General features: G+C 36.1%; 1 protein-coding gene across 3 annotated transcripts in view; it reads left to right on the plus strand.

Annotated features, from left to right (window-relative positions):
• IPO11 (importin 11) overlaps window positions 1-25,835 on the plus strand; it is a 229,452-nt gene that overhangs the window by 65,273 nt on the left and 138,344 nt on the right. For all 3 annotated transcript variants that reach the window (XM_033179672.1, XM_033179675.1, XM_033179673.1), the window contains 9 exons: window positions 5,780-5,972; window positions 6,690-6,842; window positions 8,097-8,140; window positions 10,122-10,212; window positions 11,620-11,667; window positions 12,407-12,512; window positions 16,027-16,153; window positions 25,024-25,057; window positions 25,213-25,253. In XM_033179672.1, the coding sequence (XP_033035563.1) occupies window positions 5,780-5,972; window positions 6,690-6,842; window positions 8,097-8,140; window positions 10,122-10,212; window positions 11,620-11,667; window positions 12,407-12,512; window positions 16,027-16,153; window positions 25,024-25,057; window positions 25,213-25,253 (837 nt within the window). The remainder of the gene's footprint in view (window positions 1-5,779; window positions 5,973-6,689; window positions 6,843-8,096; window positions 8,141-10,121; window positions 10,213-11,619; window positions 11,668-12,406; window positions 12,513-16,026; window positions 16,154-25,023; window positions 25,058-25,212; window positions 25,254-25,835) is intronic.

Below are 25,835 nucleotides of genomic sequence, written 5' to 3' on the forward strand. Positions count from 1 at the left end.
TTCTAATATTAGAGTATTTGATTCCTCTAAACTCGTTATTCTTTGACCCACTGGAGAAAGTGGAGATAAAGAAGATAGCAGTGCAGTTCAGCTAGAAGCAGAACAAATGTAGCAGACAGGAAGTCAGTATATTCAGAATGACCATCAGACTATCTTCGTCCATACTAAGCATCTTTTGAGTGGAATTATAGGGGGTGCACTGTGGTAGGCAATGTGCATAATTACATTTTATAAAACATTAATTTTTATGAAATTTTGGGCTTGAAGGATTGGGAGAAGTGCAAAAATTGGGTTACAGCAGTTAGAAAGACCTAGCTTGGGGACTGCTTGCAGTAAAATAGGTACTCGAAGACAGGTGGGAATACCTCAATCTGTAATCTATTTCCCTTTTTAATTAAAGATTCGATAATAGGGGAGGGGTTGCTTATTCCCTGGGAGGGGAGAAAAGGAGCAGAAATGAGCTATTTTTTATCTTTGTGTTTTAGGTAGTAATTACCTTTAGTTTCAGTTGTCTTTGTTTCTCTTGTTCCAAGTAGCCTCAACAACAGAAGTTCACCTAATCTTCCAAGATACAGTATCAAATTGACTCAGATTCTCTGTTAAAAAATCACAAAGCAAAGTAAAACAGGATGATGTGCTTAGTCAAAGAGGACTATACAGTATGTATCACTGACACTTGCCTGCAGCTCTGCTACCTCACAGTCCCTACTCAGTATATCAATTACATAAGTAAAAGTTAAAGAGCATTATTTGGATGATCTCTTTTAGAAAACACATTTATTTAGCTGTGGGATTTTTCACTTCTTTCAGCTCTTTCTTAAGGTAATGACATGGATAGACGGTATCTGTAATTCTACTTTACATAACATGTTGGAAGCAATTTCACTTATGAAATTCATATTTATGATCTCTAAGAATTTGTTAAAGCTTTTTAAATTAGAATATTTCAAAATACGATAAAGTTACTATAAATAGAATTGAGTAACTTTGAGTCTTCATAACATCATCACTCAGCAGCTATTACCAACATATGGCCACAGTCAGTCTTACTTTGTCTTTGTGCTTCTTTCCCCTCCCATCCTTGCTGGTTATTTTAAATCAAATCCCAGATATTATTTAGCATTATCTGTAAATAGTTGAGTGTGTGTCTTTAAGTGGTAGGGTTTTGTTTGTTTTGTTTTGTTTTGTGTGTGGGTGTGTTTTGAGATGGGGTCTTACTCTGTCACCCAGGCTGGAGTGCAGTGGTGTGAGCTTGTCTCACTGCAGCCTCTGCCTTGTGGGCTCAAGTGATCCTTCCACCTCAGCCTCCTAAGTAGCTGGGACCAGAGGCACCTGCCACCACGCGCAGCTAAATTTTTGTATTTTTGGTAGGGATAGGGTTTTGCCATGTTGCCCAGGCTGGTTTTGAACTTCTGGGCTCAAGTGATCCACCCACCTCCACCTCCCAGAGTGCTGGGATTACAGGCATGAGCACTACACCTGGCCTGTTTTATTTTTTTAAAATAGGATCTTAACACAATTATTATATTTAAAACATAGTGATAGCTTCTTAATGTCATTTAAATCTCTAGTCAGATTTTAGATATCTCCGATTGTCTCATGAATTCTTTATAGTTTGTTTGAATCAGTATTCAAGTTGCATCAGCTCCCTTTCCATCTATTCCAAAGTTATTTCCTTGCTGTTATTTCTTGAGGTAACAGGTAATTTTCTGTACTTTTTCATGTTTTGAATTTGATTGTTTCTGTCTCCATATGCTTTTTTAAACATGTTCTTTAGTCTCCACAGTTCTCCCATATTTCTTATAAGTTGGTAGTTAGATGTAGAGGCTTAGTCACTGGCAGGCTTTTTTGTGGGGATAGGGCAGGGATGGCAAGAATACGTTATAAGTATTGCTGTGTATTGTACGACATGCACACATGCAATATGGCACACAATGTCTGGTTGTCTCTTTTTTCTTTTTTTTTTTAATTGTACTTTAAATTCTAGGGTACATGTGCACAATGTGCAGGTTTATTACATATGTATAATTGTGCCATGTTAATTGGCTGTACCCATTAACTCGTCATTTACATTAGGTGTTTCTCCTAATGCTATCCCTCCCCCATTCCCCCACCCCACGACAGGCCCGGGTGTGTGATGTTTGCCACCCTGTGTCCAAGTTTTCTCATTGTTCGATTCCTACCTATGAGTGAGAACATGCGGTGTTTGGTTTTCTGTCCTTGCAATAGTTTGCTCAGAATGATGAAACCATCCCTACAAAAGGACATGAACTCATCCTTTTTTATGGCTGCATAGTATTCCATGGTGTATATGTGCCACATTTTCTTAATCCAGTCTATCACTAATGGACGTTTGGGTTGATTCCAAGTCTTTGCTATTGTGAATAGTGCCGCAATAAACATATGTATGCCTGTGTCTTTATAGTAGCATGATTTTATAATCCTTTGGGTATATCCCCAGTAACGGGATGGCTGGGTCAAATGGTATTTCTAGTTCTAGATCCTTGAGGAATTGCCACACTGTCTTCCACAATGGTTGAATTAGTTTATACTCGCACCAACAGTGTAAAAGTGTTCCTGTTTCTCCACATCCTCTCCAGCACCTGTTGTTTCCTGACTTTTTAATGATTGCCATTCTAACTGGTGTGAGATGGTATCTCATTGTGGTTTTGATTTGCATTTCTCTGATGCTGAGTGATGATGAGCATTTTTTCATGTGTCTGTTGGCTACATAAATGTCTTCTTTTGAGAAGTGTCTGTTCATATCCTTTGCCCACTTTTTGATAGGGTTGGTTGATTTTTTCTTGTGAATTTCTTTAGGTTCTTTGTAGATTCTGGATATTAGCCTTTTGTCAAATGCGTAGATTGTGAAAATTTTCTCCCATTCTGTAGGTTGCCTGTTCACTCTGATGGTAGTTTCTTTTGCTGTGCAGAAGCTCTTTAGTTTAATTAGATCCCATATGTCAATTTTGGCTTTTGTTGCCATCGCTTTTGGTGTTTTAGTCATGAAGTCTTTGCCCATACCTGTGTCCTGAATGGTATTGCCTAGGTTTTCTTCTAGGGTGTTTATGGTTTTGGGTCTAACATTTAAGTCTTTAATCCATCTTGAATTAATTTTTGTGTAAGGTGTAAGGAAGGGATCCAATTTCAGCTTTCTACGTATGGCTAGCCAGTTTTCCCAGCACAATTTGTTCAGTAGGAATCCTTTCCCCATTTCTTGTTTTTGTCAGGTTTGTCAAAGATCAGATGGCTGTAGATGTGTGGTGGTATTTCTGAGGACTGTGTTCTGTTCCATTGATCTATATCTCTGTTTTGATACCAGTACCATGCTGTTTTGGTTACTGTAGCCTTGTAGTATAGTTTAAAGTCAGGTAGCGTGATGCCTCCAGCTTTGTTCTTTTTGCTTAGGACTGCCTTGGCAATGCGGGCTCTTTTTTGGTTCCATATGAACTTTAAAGCAGTTTTTTCCAATTCTGGAAGAAAGTCATTGGTAGCTTGATGGGGATGGCATTGAATCTATAAATTACTTTGGGCAGTATGGCCATTTTCATGATATTAATTCTTCCTATCCATGAGCATAGAATATTCTTGCATTTGTTTGTGTCCTCTTTTATTTCATTGAGCAGTGGTTTGTAGTTCTCCTTGAAGAGGTCCTTCACATCCCTTGTAAGTTGGATTCCTAGGTATTTTGTTCTATATGAAGTAATTGTGAATGAGAGTTCACTTATGATTTGGCTCTCTGTTTGTCAGTTATTGATATATAGGTAGGAATGCTTGTGATTTTTGCACTTAATTTTGTATCCTGAGATGTTGCTGAAGTTGCTAATCCGCTTAAGGAGATTTTGGGCTGAGATGATGGGGTTTTCTAAATATACAATCATGTCATCTGCAAACAGGGACAATTTGACTTCCTCTTTTCCTAATTGAATACCATTTATTTCTTTCTCCTGCCTGATTGCCATGGCCAGAACTTCCAACATTGTGTTGAATAGGAGTGGTGAGAGAGGACATCCCTGTCTTGTGCCAGTTTTCAAAGGGAATGCTTTCAGTTTTTGTCCGTTCAGTATGATATTGGCTGTGGGTTTGTCATAAATAGCTCTTATTATTTTGAGATACATTCCATCAATACGTTCCATCAATACCTAGTTTATTGAGAATTTTTAGCATGAAAGGCTGTTGAATTTTGTCAAAGGCCTTTTCTGCATCTGTTGAGATAATCATGTGGTTTTCGTCTTTGGTTCAGTTTATGTGACTGACACGTTTATGCATATGTTGAACCAGCCTTGCATCCCAGGGATGAAGCCCACTTGATCATGGTGGATAAGCTTTTTGATGTGCTGCTGGATTCGGTTTGCCATTATTTTATTGAGGATTTTCACATCGATATTCATCAGGGATATTGGTCTAAAATTCTTTTTTTGTTGTTGTATCTCTGTGAGACTTTGGTATCAGGATGATGCTGGCTTTATAAAAAGAGTTAGGGAGGATTCCCTCTTTTTCTATTAATTGGAATAGTTTCAGAAGGAATGATACTAGCTCCTCTTTGTACCTATGGTAGAATTCGACTGTGAATCTGTCAGGTTTGGGACTTTTTTTGGTTGGTAGGCTATTGATTATTGCCTCAATTTCAGAGCCTGTTATTGGTCTATTCAGTGATTCAGCTTCTTACTGGTTTAGTCTTGGGAGGGTGTATGTGTCCAGGAATTTATGCATTTCTTCTAGATTTTCTAGTTTATATGCGTAGAGGTGTTTACAGTGTTCTCTGATGTTTGTATTTCTGTGGGATCGGTGGTGATATCCCCTTTATCATTTTTTATTTCATCTATTTGATTCTTCTCTCTTTTCTTCTTTGTTAGTCTTGCTAGTGGTCTATCACTTTTGTTGATCTTTTCAAAAAAACCAGCTCCTGGATTCATTGATTTTTTTGAAAGGTTTTTTGTGTCCCTATCTCCTTCAATTCAGCTCTAATCTTAGTTATTTCTTGCCTTCTTCCAGCTTTTGAATTTGTTTGCTCTTGCTTTTCTAGTTCTTTTAATTGTGACGTTAGGGTGTCAATTTTAGATCTTTCCTGCTTTCTCTTGTGTTCATTTAGTGCTGTCAATTTTCCTCTACACACTGCTTTAAATGTGTCCCAGAGATTCTGGTATGTTGTGTCTTTGTTTTCATTGGTTTCTTTTTCTGTGGTTAAGATTGATGAGTGATCTATCAGCTTTCCTTAGCAGCTTTTTCTCCTATTTTAACAGCGTTGATCGTCATTTGCCTAGATCCGTTATTTGATCAGGAGTTACAAAATGATGGCATTCTAAGTCTGTTATTCCTTTTGCATTTATTAGCTGAAATTCTTCTATAAAGAAGACGTCTCCCTCGTCAGCTACATGATACATTAAAATATAGTTCATATGGGAAAGGGAAGATAATATTTAAATTCTTTGTCTTAGTCTGTTACTTTTAAAGGTCTATCTGTTGCATATTTAAGCATTTTGTATCATATTTACCCATTGTTATAAAATTAAGTATGAATTGGGTCTGTTTTGGTTTTTGTACTGAAAATAATAGAAAGTTCTTATTATGAGATATAATCTAACATAATCCACATTATATGATGTGCCTCAAGAAGGGTTATGATACGTGTAAAACTGAGTGAACGTAGACTCCACATTAAGGTTCAGACTGCTAAATGATTGTTGGTAAAGTTATAATTGAAGTGATTATATTCCAATATGAATTTGGGGAAAATACATTTTAGTTTTTATTTATTTTATTTTTACTTTTTTTACAGCTTTTAGACTTCTTGGATCAGCATCCCTTTTCATTTACTCCTCTAATTCAGAGATCACTGGAATTTTCTGTAAGCTATGTTTTTACAGAAGTTGGTGAAGGCGTTACATTTGAACGATTCATTGTGCAATGTATGAATCTTATTAAGATGATTGTCAAAAATTATGCTTATAAGCCATCCAAAAATTTTGAAGGTAATTGCTTTACTGACAGTTTAAAAGAATTATTTTAATCTTAAGTGTGATATAATTGCTGTATTTATGTAATTGTAAAATTTTTATTTTAGTGTGAAAAATAAATTGTTGCTAGGACATGAAATAGAGATGAGGATTATAGACTTTAATATGTTTACACCAGCTTTTAAAAACAATGTAGTGCGTTTAATAAGCCATTTCTTGTAGCACAAATTGGTTGAGGCTTAAGGACTTTTAAGAATTAGGTACTATAGTCATCACTGCAGCTCATATTATAGGGTGTATTCATTTGAACAAATAAGAGCTTTCTCTGACTTTATATGAAGGGTGATTGTTTCTAGACAGGTTAAATTGTTGTATTATTTGAAATTCATTCCTATGTGTTTGTACCAAAGTGAATGAAGAAGTCTTGTTGGTAGGGGAAGAGAGAAACACACGCACACCCCCCCATCCTCTATATATGAGGAAGTCATTTCAGTGTGGCGTGATAGTATTGCATGGTAATATACAAGCTGTAATGGTAAGACAGAAGCAGGATTGATGTGGGTGTGTTGTAAGGAAAGAGTATCTTTGAGATTTGTTTATAATAAAAATGAAAATTTATCCACAAGAATAACTTTTTCCCTGAGAGTGTATTTTTTGTTTATTTAAATTACATAATCCAGTGTGGCTACAATGTTTGGCTATACAATTAACTTGGAAATTTCATTTTTCTAGATAGCAGCCCTGAAACTCTTGAAGCCCATAAGATTAAGATGGCATTCTTCACATATCCTACTTTGACAGAGATATGTAGAAGATTAGTCTCTCATTATTTTCTGTTAACTGAAGAAGAACTGACAATGTGGGAAGAAGACCCAGAAGGCTTTAGTAAGAATTAATTTCTTAGTGTTAGCATGACTTTTCTCCCCTTTCTATAAATATCTATTTGAGTGATAGGTATAATATTGTATTTTCATACAGCACTTTTGATCTGGAAATCTTGGTTTTTTAAAATTAACTTTTTCTTTGTTATCCTTTAGAACAAATTGAGAAGCAGAAAATGAATGACTTACACAAATATGATGTAGAATTTTGTCCAGGAAAAGACGTTTTTAGTTTTTAGATTCCTTTACAAATATGTAGTTTCAAACAAAAATATATAATTAACTCTCTCTTATCAGGTCAGTTTATGTTTTGTGATTCATTCCATATTATTTTTTATTTGTAGAAATTCTTGCAAAGAAATTTGGAGGTTTTTGAATAGTTTTTTTTTGGACAGGACATCTTTGTATCTGTTTGAATTTTAGTACTGGATAGATAAGTGGAATAAGTCTACTGGGACCCTTGCTGTAGAAAATCAAGGAATCATGTGTCTAATAAAGTACTTGTGTGTGAATTACTTACGTTATGGTGGGACATAGGCTAGATTTTAGCCTCCCTTTTCTCTTTGGTTGGATGCCCTTGCATAGTAGTTACACATGTTTCCTAATATTTTAAGAGTGCCCAAAAGTTTTTGTAATACTTATTTTCGCCATCCGTTTGATTTTTAAAAATAATTTTAGTTTTAATACAGGATTGTACTGTACAACACGTCTTTTCTTGTTTTTTTTTTTTTTGCTTTTTTCTGAAACATCTTGTTTCGATTTGCTTTCTTCATACAGTACATACAATATTGTAACATGAAACATTGAGTCCCTAAATTTTTAAGAGCCCTGAAGTATTTTACTTTAAATTTAAATTTAAATACAAGAAATTAATGGAGAGTGTGAGTAATCATTGTACCTAGTGAAACATGATTACTGTGTTGAAATGAAATGATTCTCAGAATTGTAATGATATTGGATCAGGTGATAGCAGATGCCCTGGAAATGACAAGTACTTTGAGCTTTTTTCCATAAAGCGTTGTTGTCGAAAATGAGAATGCTTAGGGATATAGTAAGCACTTAATAGACGACTGTGAGATACACAGCTGTGATCTGTAGCGTATAGTAAGAAAACCTGTGTAAGGCCTGTGTTCCCAAGGATTTGCTCTTAATGTTATGTTTAGAACAGTTCACAGAAATATTATACTGATGTTATTCAGGTCTTTGTTTTCCAAACCAAGATGTTGAAAATGTCATTATTACATGTTTTTAATTGCAGCAGTGGAAGAAACAGGAGGAGATTCTTGGAAATATAGTTTAAGGGTAAGTATTAATTGCAAGAAAAATTGATAGGGGAAAACGTAATCCTTCTAAAGCTCTTAGTAGAGAATGACACTCTATTAAAGATTCCAAACATTAGCTGGGCATGGTGGCTCACACTTTAATCCTAGCAGTTTGGGAAGCCAAGGTGGGAGGATTGCTTGAGCCCAGAAGTTCAAGACCAGCTTGGTAAACGTAGTGAGACCCTGTCTCTGCGAAAAGTAAAAAAAGAAAAAAAAAATTAGACCACAGTGGTGGCGCACACCTCTAGTCCCAACTATTCAGGAGTCTGAGGCAGGAGGATTGTTTGAGCCCAGGAGGTTGAGGCTGCGGTGTGCCATGATCATGCCACTGCATTTCAGCCTGGATTACAGAGCAAAATCCTGTCTCTTAAAAAAAAAAAAAAAATTAAAGATTCCCAACATTAAGTCAGACAGATAAGAAATTGTGTATAAGAAACTAAGAACTATATTAATATTAAATTATGACGTTTAATCTGAATTTTTTTGTTTTTGTTAACTTGGAGTTTGAAAATGAATTTTTTCTTCATCTTTCCCATTGCTTGGGAAATAATTCTCATTGCACAAACAGAAAATGTTTGTCAAAGTAAAAGCTGCCACTCTTAAGCTAGAATCCTTCTATGTATTTCATTAGTAAAATTTCTTTTTGGTATGTTATTTCTCTTACCACTTAGTGTGATTCTCAGAGACCAGCCCATTGCTTTCAGTTATAGGATACTTTTACAACACATTTATTAATATGACAGATGTTTTGCCAGTACCAGATGTGATGTTTGAGCTGTTCTTTTTAAGTTTTGTGCTTACATAATTTACAGAATTTGCTATTTGTTTTCTAAAAATATTATCTTTAATGTTTTTAGACTCGTAAACTTACAATTGCTAACCAGAGAGATTACTGGTGATTTTAAAACTAAACAATTTCATTCCTTTAATTTTTAAAAGTTTCTCTTACGGAGAAGTTTAAACGTACTAAAAAATAGAATAATATAATGAGCCCTTCATGATAACCTAGTTTATTAGTTATCAACTCATGGCTACTTTAGCTTCCTGTAAACATCTTCCAGTGTTGATGGTTTTGAAGTAGATATCTGAGATGACACATCCTCTGACCCTATTTCAGAGTGTATGTCTCTAATGTTCCTTTTGAAACACACTAAACCTTAAAAATTTAATTAAAAAATGTAAATATTGTGAACCATCTAGTGATTCCTTTTTTTAAATTTAAATAAAATAATTGTTAAATTTTTTGTGGGTACATATGAGGTGTACATATTTATGGGGTACATGAGATGTTTTGATACCAGCATGCAATGTGAAATGATTCAGTACTTTTTAGAACCAAATGAATCTTTGTTTTTAAATGTAGCTAATGCTAATTTCTGTTACTGCTTTTGTTTGTTAAGAGAAAGACTACTCCGTGTGGCAAATTGGAGTTCCTGTTTTTGCTTATTATATCATTGCTAAGAAAATACATAATAGCTACTTGGGAGGCTGAAGCAGGGGAATTGCTTGAACTCGGGAGGTGGAGGTTGCAGTGAGCTGAGATCACGCCACTGCACTCCCGCCTGGTGACAGAGTGAGACTCTTGTCTCCAAAAAAAAAAAAAAAGTCTTGGATAGTCAGCCATTTATAGTACTGAACTATAAACGAGTGGCTACAGAATGCTTTTTAAATTTAAGATGATTAATTTAAAATGTACACTTTGCTTGCCATAGTTTTAAGTTTTTGAATACGTAATGACAAATAATTGAAATAAAGAAATCAAGTTTATCTTATTAATTATCATTTGATTTTGTTTTCCTTTGTGTTGGTTACAAAAAATGGTAATCTTTTTTTTTAACAAATCAAACGTTGGAAACATTTTCAGAGTTTTAGGACTTTAAGATTGAGTATTTGCTTTATTATAGAATTAGTCAATATAGTATGCAACTGTTTTGATGGGAAATTTGTCTTTTTCCCTCCAGCCATGCACTGAAGTATTATTTATAGATATATTCCATGAATATAATCAGACTCTTACTCCTGTACTTCTAGAAATGATGCAGACACTTCAAGGTAAGGCATATTTTGTGAATAACTTTGAGTTAATCTATTTAACATTTAGTTAAGAAATAGTCTGAGTGCCTAGAATACATACGGTACTGTTTCCTGTGTCATATAATGAATATGAATTTGAGAAAAACAATTTTGAAACTTACTATCTTCCAAAGGGTTGGCATTTGAGATAGACCTTGAATTATAGTTTGGAAGATGATAAATTTTCCTGTAATAAATGCAATAGAAGCAAACGCAAAACAGTAGTTATATTGCTTGCAGAAAGTCTGTCTGGAGCATGTTGTTGAGAAATAGTGAGAAAAGGTTAAAATAGTAAGTATTAGCCTCTCAGAATGGTAGCAGTGGGAATGGAAAGAATTGATGATGGATTTGAGAGAAAATATTGATGTAAATTTTTGACACTTGATCATTACACTTAATACACAAGTAATGAATTATCTGCCTATTAACTAACATCGATTTATGATTTCTGTCTTTTCTGCTAGACTGTAAGTCCTAGGGGCATTGATCACGTCTGTTTTGTTTATACTTTATTCCCAGTGCTGGGCATATTCAGTGACTATTGTTACTTGATTGACTTTTGGCAACTGATTGAATGTGCTAGGGAAGGAAAAGTGATCAAAGATGATCCTAAACTTTTGAGTCTTAATGACAAGGAAACAGTTACCTCATTAGAAGTGGCAGGAGATAGAGATGTACTTTTGAAGTGCATCTGTATAAGGAACCTTGGGAAAACAAAAGAGGATCTTAAGGACAGAACCTGAGATTTTCACCTATAGGGATATGAGGAAGTAAAAGCCTTGTAAAAATGCCAGGTGTGGTGGTGTATCCTAGAGAAGAGCATGTTGTCAGAAGTGAGTGTTGGCCAGGCATGGTGATTCACGCCTATAATTCCAGCACTTTGGGAGGCTGAGGTGGGCAGATCACTTGAGCCCGGGAGTTCCAGACCAGCCTGGACAACATGGCAAAAACCTGTCTTTACAAAATTAGGAAAATTAGCTGGGCCTGGTGGTGAGTACCTGTAGTCCCAGCTATTCAGGAGGCTGAGGTGGAAGGATCATTTGACCCCAGGAGGTTGTGAGCTGAGATCACTCCACTGTACTCCACCCTGGGTAACAAAGCAAGACCTTGTCTCAAAAAAAAAATAATTTTGTGGTATATAGCACATTAGCATTTTGTAGTGTATATTTTCTAGAATGTTGTTTGTCATAACATTTGGTTTTTAATCCTGTGTTCTCTAATGATAATCATAAAACTTAGACTTTCCCTTTGTACCTGTGTCCATGTTTGATACCATGAAATGTGCTGTACTTAATTGAATTGGGAAATTAACAAATTGTGTTTAAATATAAATTTTTAAAAATCCAGTTTTATTTGCTTCTACTGATACCTATTTTTTTTTTTTAGGACCCACAAATGTGGAAGATATGAATGCACTGTTAATCAAAGATGCTGGTATGTTAAACTTAAGTGATTTAGAAGCATTTATTTATTCAGTAGATGGAGAGTCTGTTTTGTGGTAGATTTTATGCTGAGGGTGTTGAGATATAAGAGTAACTGAAATACGGGAACAATCTGATTGGGGAGATAACCAAATAAAAAGATAATGCATTATAATAATGCTATACAGGATAGTTAATGCTAAAGTAGGTGATGATCACCAGGTAGTTTGGTGTGTCTAAGGAAAGACTCCCAAAGACATGTAATGGGAGAACACAAGGATAAATAGGAGTTACATGTGCACGGAGGTGGTGGTGGAAAGAGGGTGGTGCATTCCGGGGAGATGGAGCAAAAGATATAAAGACTTGAGGGAAAGAGGAGGAAGCACAGTTAGAATTTGAATTGTGACTGTTTTGGTTTAACTGAAGCATTGGGGTTAAGGGTTGAGTTGAGACTGGAGAGAGTTAAGTAGGGACCAGGTCATAAAATATTACATCCATTTTAGAAGCAGTCATTATTTTATCATTTTTATAGTTGGACTTAAATATTTTAGAATGAATTGAATTTTCTGTTTGAAAGTAGTAAGGAATATTTAGGAAAAACATGAAGTAAAATAATTTTTCTAAAATGTCTACTTACATAATTTCCCTAATTAACATATTGTGTGTTTCCCTTAATGAACATATGTTTCATACACTCATTTGCAGATCTGATATCTGAAACCTTTAATTTTTTTCTTAAATTTTCTTCTCAGTGTATAATGCTGTTGGATTAGCTGCTTATGAGCTCTTTGACAGTGTTGATTTTGATCAGTGGTTTAAAAACCAGCTTCTTCCAGAATTACAAGTCATTCACAATAGGCAAGTATAAAATTTTGTATTTATTATCCACTTACTTTTCCTTATTTATTCTATTAATGAAGACAGGAAGGTATTAAAATGGCTTACAATTTAAAAATGCAATCGTATGAGTTAAGTAATGTCTTATGTGGAAAGGAATAAGAATTTTGACATCTAGGAAGTATTTGACATATCAGGTAGTTTGTGAGAGAGAAGGAGGACTTTATGCAAAGATGAGGGAGGATGGAGGTCTCTGAGTTCAAGAAACTATGCCTAAGAAAAAGACAATTGGAAACTTAGCAAGAGGTATGCCTAGTGTCAGAAGTAGCCTAATCAAAGTAACATCTGTGACAAGTGAGTGTCTTGGGATCACATAATGCATATTGCAAGTCTCTGGGAAGACAGTAGAGTAGAATGTAGAGACATCATGGCAAAAATATTCAAGTACACTTTAAGTTCTAATTGAAGTACCTAATTAAATAGTACAGATTCATATTACATTTAGTACTATGAATTATGAAATGAATGAATTTAGTACATTTAATAGCACATTTGCCCAATGCTTTTTTTGTGAAACAGAGTCTCATTCTGTCACCCAGTCTAGAGTGCAGTGGTGCAATCTCAGCTTACTGCAACCTCTACCTCCTGGGTCCACGAGATTCTTATGCCTCAGTCTCCTGAGTAGCGGGGATTACAAGCGCGTGCCACCGCACCTGGCCAGCCCAATTCTTACATTTTAGATACATTTAAGCACTTGCCTACTTACTTAAATTTTAGGTGTAGAATACATAAAATGAAAGGAAAAACCTCTTTCATAGTTTATAAAATTATTTCTTAGTTTAAAATTTGATAATTTAAAAAAATTCTAAGGGGCGTTTTTCTTAGTTTGAAGGGTACACTTCTACTGATTCACTTCAGTATACCTGCGGCCTATCAGAATACTTAGCATATAGTCGTAGACAGACAGTTAATATTTGTTGACTAAACTAACGAACGTACAGAAGGTCACATTTAGAGCCACAGAATTTGTAGAGTTGGAGATACTCCAATTTTTGCCAGTAAGTAGCTGTTTATCTCTTCAGTTATTCAATCATTTATTCAGTTAACATATATTTTTAACATTGGAATTTGCCATGTCCCATAAGGCGGTGTTGAATAAAATAGACTCTGACTTAGTCTCAGGGAGCTAGTGAGCCTTTGATGGAGAGAGAAGACAGATGTGCAGTTTAGTTGTCCTTGAACCCTAGAGGCTGTTTAGTATAAGATCTTCACTGTCCAGTACAGAAGCTCCCTATGTGTGGCTATTGAGCACTTGAAATGTGCTTAGTACAACTGAGGAAACAACTTTCCAATTTTAATTAATTTAAATTTAAAAATTAAAGCCATGTAAAATATTTATTGATTACATGTTGAAATGATAATATTTTGGATATATTGGGATATGTAAAAATATTAATAAGATTGTATTTGTTTTTTTCCTCTTATAATGTGGGTACTAAAAAATTAACATACATGGCCTGCATTGTATTTCTGATGGACAAAGCTGATGTAGACCAGTGTTTCTCAAACTTTAATGTACATAAGAGTCACTTGTTAATCTTGTTAAAGTTTAGATTTTGACTTAGTAGGTCTGGGACAGATCAGGCAATGCACACATTGAATAGCAAAGTGATCTATAATTTTACCTCTGTTTGGATGTGTCTGTGACTTTGGAATTTTACCCTTCTGAGTTTCATTCTGTTTATCTGGAACAGAGAGTCTAATATGGTCTTACTCCCAAAATTGATAGTTCTTTGGTCCTTTTACTTCACTCTACACAAGTTGTTACTTCTGCCTGTGTCACTTGGTTCAAACAGTTTCTGTCCCTTGACATGACATTTTTTTAACCTTCAGCTCCAATAGTGTTTATCTCAAAGACCTGCCCAGATTCCATCTGTCTCTGCCCATTTCTTCTCTTCCTTTTCTAAAGTCCTAGTACACTACTTTGTGTTTTTTAATTCCTTTAGGTATGTTATAAACTTCTTGGGGTCAGGAATACTTACGTACATATTTTTATAACTTTATTTATTTATGTATTTAATTTTTGAGATGGGATCTCACTTTGTCACCCAGGCTAGAGTACAGTGGCATGATGTTCGCCCACTGCAATCTCTACTTCCCGGGCTCAAATGATCCTCCCACCTCTGCCTCCTGAGCAGCTGGGACCATAGTGTGTGCCACCATGCCCAGCTGTTTTTTTGTAGTTTTGGTAGAGACAGGGTTTTATCATATTGGCCAGGCTGGTCTCAAACTCCTGCCTGAGCTCAAGCGATCTTCCCGCCTCAGCCTCCCAAAAGCTGGGATTACAGGTATAAGCCACTGTGCCCGTCCCGGTTTTTGCGACTTTAATGAGCATTTTTTTTCCTATATGTTTGATCATCTTTTAGAATTGTGGTTTTTTTGGGGGCGAAAAAACAGTGTTTCATTTATACACAGAAATATTTATCATCTTGCCACTAAAATTTACGTAATAAGGTACTTCATGAGTGAAATTCTTGGACACAAATGTTTTGAACTGCATGGGTTTTCTCCTTACCCGAGCTTTCATTTCTTTTAGCAAAGATGATGAGAGAAAGAAGTGTATATGCATGCTACTGTAAATGTTTTGCAAATGTTAATATATGTTATTTTGGTAATCTGAGTCACATTCTTTTATTGTGTACCTCTTACAAAATTAGCTTAGTTGAAACCACAAAATTTATATGAATGTTTTATATAAGCCTAGAATTTTCTTACATTGTTCTGAAAATAATCTTCATAGTATTAACAGAATTGGAGTAGAAAATTAAATACAGGAGCTTCTTTATTATTATTTTTGGGAAGCTTTCCAGTTTTAGAGTTTGGAGCATTGCCACTGTTTTTGGTTACTTGAGCTAAAATCAAATGGATTTGGTTTTTATGAAACATATCTACATTGCGGTTCTTTTAAGATAAAAGAATCAGGATTGCAACATATATGCCTAGGAAAAAATTTTTAAGTATTAAAATTTTAATAATATTAATTTATTTAGATCAGGACTTCATTGTTAATATTTTGTACTGTGGTACATTTCGAAGTAGCCTTTAAGCTTTATTTTTTTTGACCGAGCCTTGATCTGTTGCCTAGGCTGGAGTGCAGTGGCAGAATCTTGGCTTATTGCCAACCTCTGTCTCCTGGGTTTCAAGGGATTCTTGTACCTCAGCCTCCCAAGAAGCTGGGACCACAGGAGCATGCCACCGTGCCCTGCTAATTTTTGTATTTTTAGTAGAGATGGGGGTTTCACCATGTTGCCCAGACTGGTCTTCAGCTCCTGGCCTCAAGTGATTTGTCCTCCTGGATGGCATACCAAAATGCTGGGATTGTAAGCGTGAGCCAGCACACCCGCTTTTAAGTTTTTATGTTAAAAATGCAGATTGCATTCTTACTACATTTTAGATTTAAATGATAAATTATACTAAATGAAATAGACCTCTTAAAATATTTAACATTTTAATTTCATGATTTTTTCTTGTTTAGGTATAAGCCATTGCGGCGCAGGGTGATTTGGCTCATCGGTCAGTGGATTTCTGTGAAATTCAAGTCTGACTTAAGACCCATGCTTTATGAAGCAATCTGTAACTTGCTTCAAGATCAAGATTTAGTGGTATGTTTCTTAAGTGCCTTAAAAGAGTTAGTTTTTAAAGTTTCACCTGTGCAAATCATCAAGTTCACAACAGTTTATATGTCTTTCTTTACTATGTTTATGACCTTTCACTGCACTAGTTACTCCTTGGGGAGCACTTTGATTTGAGGATAGAAAATTCTTTGATTATCATTTGCCCTTCCCATTACTAGTCATTGAAAAAAAAAATTAAGCTCTACTGTTATAATTTATAATTTCTTAGTAAGAAAAAAAAAGGCAAGTTTAAAAAATCCCTTTATAGCTTATATATTCTTTTTAAAATTCAGGATAGATGTTGGCATTGAAATAGCATCATAATTTATTTCATCTTTACTGTTGATTCTTTGTCCCTCATTTGTGAGAATTTTTTTTAAGCCTTTGGAATTATTGGGCTCTTTTAAGGGATTTTTCTTTGTTTATGGTATTCATATATTGTTGATTTTGTGTTACTGAAAACTTGATAGTAAGCTCTTTGTTGCTTTTTTTCCCCTTCAAAGCAGTAGGTTTGCTGCTTTATCATAAAATTACTGAAGTAGTAGTAGTAATTTTACAGGCTTATGATTTTAAGAAGTTTAAATTGTAAAGAATAGTTTTCTTTCTTTTTTCCTACTGGTGCTTTTCTATATGCCTGGGTGAATATATTAGTGACTTAATATATGTGTTCATTGTCTTTTCCCGATTTTCCATTTGCTTTAGGTAAAATTAAGTGATTTTTTTTTTTCTCCCCTGAGTTGTGCTAAGATCTTTTTAAATCATTTCTTAGTCTCCTCCCTTTACCCTGCTGAATCTTATTTTTAGTTTGAACCCACCTAGTTTTTGCCTTTCAGCACAGGCTTGGACTATACTTCTCTTTTTTACATATGCTGACATAAAGAAAACTACATGTAGTGTTCACTAAAGGAAAACATAAATAGGTGAATTTGTTACAGAAACACAATACATTCCAAAGGCAAATAGAACTGATCTTTGAATTTTCTACCTAAGTATTATCTGCTTTGTGTAAATGATTTGAGAATTTAAGTACCATTCTGTAATTATTAAATACTAATTAAGTATGGGAAGTTACAAGAGAGCCTTGTGATGTTTTACTGGGTTTACATTCTTAGAAATGTATTAATATAACTTAGCTGCTTCTAAAATTTCTATTTGCTGAAATTAATTTTCTTTTGTAATAACTTTAGAATAAAGCATAAGATTTAAATTTTTGCTTTCCTAGTTGGAAATATTATTTGCTCTTCTGTCAGAGAGAAGATATTAAATGATTTATGGATGTGTTACAAAAGGGTTAAATTTCAATTAAGTTTTCTTTGGGAAATAGAGAAATTGCTTGGAGTTTTTCTTTTTTCTTTGTTTTGTTTTGTTTGGTTTTGTTTTGGGAGACTGAGTCTCTCTCTGTTGCCTAGGTTGCAGTGCAGTGGTACGATCACGGCTCATTGTAGCCTCAATGTCCTGGGCTCAGCTGATCCTCCCACCTCAGCCTCCCAGGTATCTGGGACTATATATGCCACAACGCCTGGCTGATTTTTCTATTTTTTGTAGAGATGGTGTTTCGCCACATTACCCAGGCTGGTTTTGAACACTTGGACTGAAACAGTCCACCCACCTCAGCCTCCCAAAGTGTTAGGATTATAGGCGTGAGCCACTGCACTGGGCCCAGAAATTGCTTGGGTCTTAGACTTGTTTTATAATGAGTCTATTAAAAAAGGAAAGAGAAAAATGAATTGTTTCAGCCAGCACCTTAAAAACAGAACATTAATTCTACCAGATACCAACAAATGGAACTGGAGAGAAAGGGATTCATGGCCAGATAAGTTTGGAAAACTTTGAGATAAATATTCAAATGGGGCTCTTAGTAACACAACTGGTCAAAGCCTTTAAAAATGTACATTTGCGGTGTGCGTAGTGGCTCACGCCTGTAATCCCAGCACTTTGGGAGGCCGAGGCGGGCCGATCACAAGGTCAGGAGTTCAAGACCAGCCTGGCCAGCATGGTGAAACCCTGTATCTACTAAAAATACGAAAGTTAGCTGGGCCTGGTGGCATGCGCCTGCAGTCTCAGTTACTTGGGAGGCTGAGGCAGGAGAATCGCTTGAACCTGGGAGGCAAAGGTTGCAGTGAGCTGAGATCGCCCCACTGCACTCCAGCCTGAGCGACAGAGAAAGACTGCGTCAAAAAAAAAAAAAGTACGTTTGCCTTGTGACTAGCCCACATGACTAATACATTAGTATTCGTAGAATATACTTTGAGGAAATGTTGCTTTAGATTCAGCCTTTGCCCTTTATATCTTCTGGTGGCTACATCTCATGTTTACATGTTTTGCATTTGCTTTATACTGTCCCTATTATTTTGCAATGAATTGTTAAGAAGATTGTTTAGTAAGGCACCAAGTTAATGTCGTAAACCTTGGCCTTTTTTTAAAGTACATTTAAAGAATGTATAAGTCATACTGCTTTAATTTTCAGCCTTTGAGAAATGCTAGCTAATATAATGTGGGGAGATACCTTATACATGCATACATATACACAATAGTGTACAACCATATAGAGATATGTATGTATATATATATGCAAACGTACATTTATATATATAAACGTATACATAAACATTGTGTATGTGTATACATATGTGTCACACGATTAAGTCAAATTGCTACACTGAGGAAAAGTTATAAACCAAAAAAAGTCACTCTATTTGCATTATATTTCCCTAGATCAGACAGTAATTTTATATTATCACACAGCTATCAGAGGTAAGAGACGTTCTCTGCCCAGTGGCCTCTGATGTTATAAAATTTGTAAAGTCCTGTGCTAACTAGAAAAGTTGCTTCCTCCAGTTGCTGCACTGCTTCTGCTGTGTTACAAGTATGTAGATCCTGATGAATCGAATTCCTCTCTGGCTTTCAGAATCTGCATTCTTTTTCCTAAGGGCTGCTGTTAAGGAGTCGGGATACATTTGATGCTGATTAACTACTGTTGTCCATGTGCTATTCTTTTGTTATTAGGAGACTGTGACAGAGTAGAAGTAGGTGTTAATTTTCTTTTGTTTTTTTGGCTGCTCCATAGAAAGAGCAGGGCTACCCCATAGGCAAGAATTTTGTCAATAAAAAATTCAGCAACTAACAGAAGCAGCACTTGTGTGCTCATCACTCAGTTACCCATATTTTCATTTGTAATGTTTTCCACATATATTTCAAATATCTTATTTAAGAAATAAAATATTACAAATACAATCGAATTCCTCTGTCTCTTTCCAGTCTCATTCTGTTGTCTTTGTTAAGCAGAGGTTTTACATGTTAATAGATTTATTGATTACTTTTTTCTTTCTTGAGACAAGGTCTCACTCTGTTGCCCAAGCTAGACTGCAGTGGCGAGATCATGACTCACTGCAGCCTCGACACCCCATGGCTCAAGCATTTTTCTCACATCAGCCTCTCGAGTTGCTAGGACTATAGGAGTGTACCACCACGCCTGGCTGATGTTTTGATTTTTTGTAGAGAGGAGGTCTCACTGTGTTGTCTAGGCTGGTCTAGAATTCTGGGCTCAAGTTATCTTCCCACCTTGGCCTCCCAATGTGTTGAGATTACAGGCATTAGCCCCTGGGCCTGGAAAGAAATCCTTTTTCTTCACTCTTGGTTTTTTATTCTGCCGCAGATTTATTTTTGAGTGTGATGTAAGGAAGTTTCCATCTTTCTTTTTTAAAAAACAAGGATAGCAACACTACAGTGATTCCTTGAATAATACATAGTTTTCTTAGTGGTCCATAGGGCTGTCTCTGTCATATCCCATGTTTACATGTGGACCTGTTTCTGGAATTTGTTCCGTTTCATTGGCCTACTTGTGTGACTCTATTTGAATATTGTTTTTTGTTGTTTTTTTTCAAACAACAGCTTTTGTAGTAAGGCTTCACACCTGGTAGGAAATGCATTCTTGTAGCTTTCAATACCCACACATTTTTCATAGTTTATGAAAGATTAAATACTGTTTTCATTAGCCACGTTTTTTTGCATGTGATCCAGTGTTTGTACTTACTGTTAATTGACCACCGTTTTATACTTATTGTTAATACACTATCTCTTTTGGAGCATATCAGTAGTTCCTTGTGCCATAATTTGAGAACTGCCGACCTGGATTCTATACAATAAAACACCTTCTAAAAAAATATCTTTTACACTCTCCCTTCCTTTCCCTTTTATAACATATTAGTTAGTAGATGGAGTGCTTATGACAACTTTTAGGTTTTAGAACATTATTTCCACACTATAAACTAGCATTACTAAATTTTAGGTTAGAGGAACCTTCTTTTCCCAGGACTACAGATGATTCTTTAAACCGGGCTTCTTTAGGCTGTAGAGTTTCTGAATTAATTGTATTTTTAAGTTTCAGAAATTCTAAAGAAGTTTTTAGAACGTTTTGGCTGGTCACAGTGGCTCACGCCTGTAATCCCAGCACTTTGGGAGGTCAAAGTGGGCGGATCCCCTGAGCCTGGCCAACATGGGGAAACCCCATCTCCATTAAAGATACAAAGATTAGCTGGGCATGGTGGTGGGTGATTGTAGTCCCAGCTACTCAGGAGGCTGAGGCAGGAGAATTGCTTGAATCTGGCAGGGGGAGGTTGCAGTGAGTCGAGATCAAACCACCACACTCCAGCCTGAGCAACAGAGCAAGATTCCATCTCAAAAGAAAAAGAAAAAAAAATTTTTAGAAAGTTTTACTTTACCTTCAGTAAAACAAGCAGTAAATTACTAGAAAATCAGCATTAGGATAATCTTTCACTTTTGTGAAAGCCTGTGTAAGATATAAACTGCGGTGTAATCAGAAAGCCTGTAGTTTAAGGGTGTGGTGTGGTTGCTTGTGAAGCAAAGAAATGGCCATCTTCATGGGCACGTTGACCACCAACCAGCATAGACATATGGTCATGTGCTGTTGCATGACAGGGGTCTATTCCGAGAAATGTGTCCTTAGGCGATTTCCTCATTGTGGGGACATCACAAAGTGTGCTTTTACACAATCTGAGATAGTAGAGGCTCTCTAGGCTGTGGGTACAAACCAGTGTAGCATGTTACTGTACTAAATACTTTAGGCAGTTGTAACATGATGGTAAGTATTGGTGTGTCTAAACAGAAAAGGTACAGTAAGAACATAGTATAAAAGATTAAAAAATGCTACACCTCTTTAGGGCGCTTAACTTGAATAGAGCTTGCAGGCTTGGAAGTTGCTCTGGGCGAGGCAGTGAATGAGTGATCAGTGAATGTGAAAGCCTAGAAAATCACTGCATACCACTGTAGACTTCATAAACATTGTACAGTTAGGCTACACTGAATATATTGGAAAATATTCTTTCTTCAGCAATAAACTAACCACATCTTACTCTAACTTTTGTTTGTTCGTTTTTTTGAGACGAGTCTCACTCTGTTGTCTAGGCTGGAGCGCAGAGGCGCGATCTCGGCTCACTGCAAGCTCTACCTCCTGTAACTTCTTTACTTTAAAATTTTTTTAAAGGTCTTGACTCCTTTGTAATAGCACTTAGCTTAAAATACACATACATTGTATATCTGTGCAAAAATATTTTCTTTTGTTACATCCTCATTCTGTAAGCTTTTTTTATTTTACAATTTTTTCCGCTTCTAATGATTTTTCTTAAAATCTAAATCAAAGACACAAACACATTAGCCTAGGCCTACGCAGGGTTAGGATCATCAATATCATTGTCTTCCATGTCCATATCTTGTCCCACTAGAAGGTCTTCTGGGGTGTTAACATACATGCAGCTGTCATATCCTGTGATAATAATACCTTCTTCTGAGCTGGGTGTGGTAGCTCACGCTTATAATCCAAGCACTTTGGAAGGCCAAGGCGGGCAAATTGCTTGAGCCCAGGAATTCAAGACCAGTTTGGACAACATGGTGAAACCCTGTCTCTACAAAAAATAGAAAAATTAGCCAGAGATGGTGGCGTGTGCCTGTAGTCCCAGCTACTTGGGAGGCTGAGGTGGGAGGATTGCTTGAGCCTAAGAGGTCAAGGCTGCTGTGAGCCATGATCATGGTTTGATTTTGTTCTACCCATTGCTTGAGTTGCTGCCAAATGCACAGAAGTTTCTGGTTCTGTTTACCTTTGTAGCAGTATTTGAAAGTACTGTTGCCTGCATTTTCTTCTCATTCATTTCCCTGTTTCTCTCATGCTTTGGGGGATCTTTCCAATGTTTCTTATGTTTTGACGGCACTTTGCTCTCCCAATTTGGAATTGCCTGTTATCTTTTCGTGAATTTTCTGAGGTTTCAGCTGGGGTAGGGTAGACTCACAGTAGAAATGTGTTAAGACTTTTCTACCAGTCTTCTAGCACACTCCCCAAGTCTTCATTCTGTAAATTCAAGTTTTAATTTTGTCCCCCCACTGCTTGAGTTGCTGCCAAATTCATTCCATTTCTTTGTAGTAAGTACCTCTTATTTCTTTTAGAGCTCAAGAAGAGCTGACTTTTTGTCTTATGTTTATTTGCCATCATTTAAAATGCTCTTCAACTTTCCTTAAAAGTCTGTATTTTTTTATTTTCCCTTGTGATCTGGCTTTCTGTTCTTGCAGTCAAACTGGAATGCAGGCAGGTCTTCTTAATTCATTTCACCTTTTTCTCTGCACATAATACTACACTGACTTCCCTTGTTAGGAGGGAAAACACATTGTTTTATTCGGGTGTCTTGTTTCTTATACTTATTTGCATTAATGTTATGGCTCAGGGAGTGCATCTCTAGAATAAATGGTCCTTTCGTGGAGGAAAGTCGAGAAAATTAAGGGTTAGCGTGCTGGCAGTTTGATTTCCTTTCTTTTCCTTTTTCATTTTTCTGAGTTGGAGTCTTGCTGTGTTGCCCAGGCTGGAGTGCAGTGGCACAATCAGCTTACCGCAACCCTTGCCTCCCAGGTTCAAGCGATCCTCATGCTTCAGCCTCCTGAGTAGCTGAGATTATAGGTGCATGCCACTATGCCCAGCTGATTTTTGTATTTTTTTTAGTAGAGATGGGGTTTCACCATGTCTACTAGTCTGGTCTCGAACTCCTGACCTCAAGTGATCCTCCCACCTCGGCCTCCCAAAGTGCTGGGATTATAGGTGTGAGTCACCATGCCTAGCCTTGATTTCTTGTTTCTTTTTTGAGGGACTTTCATGTCTTGGTCTCTGTGAATTGTTAATATTGTATTTTCACTCAGTACTAAATGCTGGGAACTTAAAGATGTTTACACATAGTCCATGTCCTCAAGAGGATTGTCCTGTGCTTAATGTTTTCAAGTTAGCCATTTTTATCAGTAATTGTTTAATATCTAGTCACCTCCTCCCCACATTGTAAGATCTATATGGGCATGGCTTACTCCGCTTTTTCTACAGCACCTAACACAGTGCCTGATGATAGTTCCTCCTTAAATAGTTTCTGATGCAATACCTGACCTGTCTTTTCATGAGGTCATTCTGTGATAGATCAAGTGGCAGCAAATTTGTTAAATCTGTTAAAAATCTGGAAATGTTCACATTGCCTTTAGAGACAGTGAATAAAAGGAAAAAGCAGGTGAAAAAACATCTGCACTGTAGGCTCTTGGAATCTGCGGATTTGTCAGTGTTTAACATTTGGTGAAGGTGCCTAATTACATCTCAAGACCTCAGAAGCTCCTGTAAAATGTTTTAAATGATTACTTTCTGAAAAATGACTGGAAAGAAAAAAACAGTTGCTATTAACAAGTAAGGAAAGTGTAACACCTAAGAAAGTAATGGTTCTCAGCTGGGAAATAAAAGGTTTGGATATGTTATCTCACAGATTAACATACAGAATTTAGTCTTGTCTTGAGCTCATGTTACTTTATGTGGAAACTAGGAATATCTTAGCCCATGCCAATTTTAGCTGATTTAAGTCCAAGATAACACTTGAAAGAGAACGAGGTTATGTTGTAATATGATTTGCCCAGGTAACATGCTGGTACACATGGAAAATTTGTGAGGTCGGGAGCATATTGTAAACCTTTCTGTATTTGTGAACTGTGGGATTTAGAAAATCTCAGAATGGGCCGGGCGCAGTGGCTCACGCCTGTAATCCCAGCACTTTGGGAGGCCAAGGCAGGCGGATCATGAGGTCAGGAGATCTAGACCATCCTGGCTAACACGGTGAAACCCCATCTCTACTGAAACTACAAAAAAATTAGCCGGGAGTGGTGGCGGCCGCCTGTAGTCCCAGCTACTTCGGAGGCTGAGGCAGGAGAATGGTGTGATCCCGGGAGGCGGAGCTTGCAGTGAGACGAGATCGTGCCACTGCACTCCAGCCAGGGCGACAGAGCGAGACTCCTTCTCAGAACAACAACAACAACAACAAACAACACCACCACCAACAACAGAAAATCTCAGAATATTTTGGGGATATTTCAAAGATTTACTGTAGTTGAGGTTACAGGTGGAAATTTGCTTGTGTTCTTTCTCCTCCCTGACTCCTTCCTTCCTTGTCTCCTTTTGCACCTTTCACTTACACATCCTCCAATTTGCCCAACCCCACCCTGGTTTCCTGCTTCCTTTTTCCTCAATCCCATGCCCTCTACATACTTTACGGCAAATTATTTTCCTTCCTGGAAGGACGCACTGGGTTAAAGGCTTGTTAAGTAAATTATAGGAAACTGAGAAGAATAGGAATAAATATTACTTTACCTTTTCTTTTTATTCCTTGCTTTGGATAAGGAGAGTATCCTTGTATTTCTGAATATTTACATGGTCTGTGTCTCTAGTAATAAGAAGAGTACAGAAAGTGATTTGGAATAAAATTTTTTGTTTGATATTAATGATGTTTAGTCATTCTAAAATAATTAAAAACTCATGATATACTACTTTCTTTTAGGTCCGTATTGAAACAGCTACAACTTTGAAGTTAAATATCCTTCTGAAAATGTAAAAATACTTCATTGCAAAGAACTTTAACACTTTTAAGTTATTTATTTTGTGAAATTAATTTATGTATCCTTGTTTTAGATACAGATTTATTTTGATAAAACTTATGTATTCTCAATATTCCTTAACTGTGCTTCACCTGTTGATGATTTTGAATTTAGAACAGATCAGTTTCTACCGGTAAGAATATACATTTCCAGGTATTTTTTTAAAAAACCATTTCTGCTTATGTCTTTGAATACTATTTTATACACGAAATTATCTATGTGTTACTTATTAAAGTTGAATTTAAAAGTATGCTGTATTGGATTATTTTGGAGGACATAATTTTTATTTGTAAACTGTTTTGGTAACTTTTATTGATAACAGTTCACTTATATTCTGCTTACTTTTGTTTAGCAATTTTATCATCTATGTTGAAGTTGGTTGCCAGACTTTTTTTTTTCAAAATGGAAAATCATTTAATATCTTCATTTTATGTGTGTCTGTTAATTTTACTCCTTAGGTTATTTCTCTGTGTTATTTACATGTGTATATCTGTATCCTATCCTACACACTAGACTGTAAATTACTTGATGAGCAGAATACCAAGTTCTATTCATCTTTTTACTCTTTACTCAACCCCCAGGACCTAGCATGGTGTTTTCCCGTAACTGGTACTCAGTAAGCACTTGTTAAACATATCAGTAACATTGGGGTGTTAGTGTTTGTTCTTAAGAGGACTGGCTGAGAAGAAAGTTACGTGATAAAATGTACTACTTT

This window comes from Trachypithecus francoisi, unplaced genomic scaffold (genome assembly GCF_009764315.1).
Source record: "Trachypithecus francoisi isolate TF-2019V2 unplaced genomic scaffold, Tfra_2.0 Lachesis_group2, whole genome shotgun sequence".
Lineage (NCBI taxonomy): Eukaryota > Metazoa > Chordata > Mammalia > Primates > Cercopithecidae > Trachypithecus > Trachypithecus francoisi.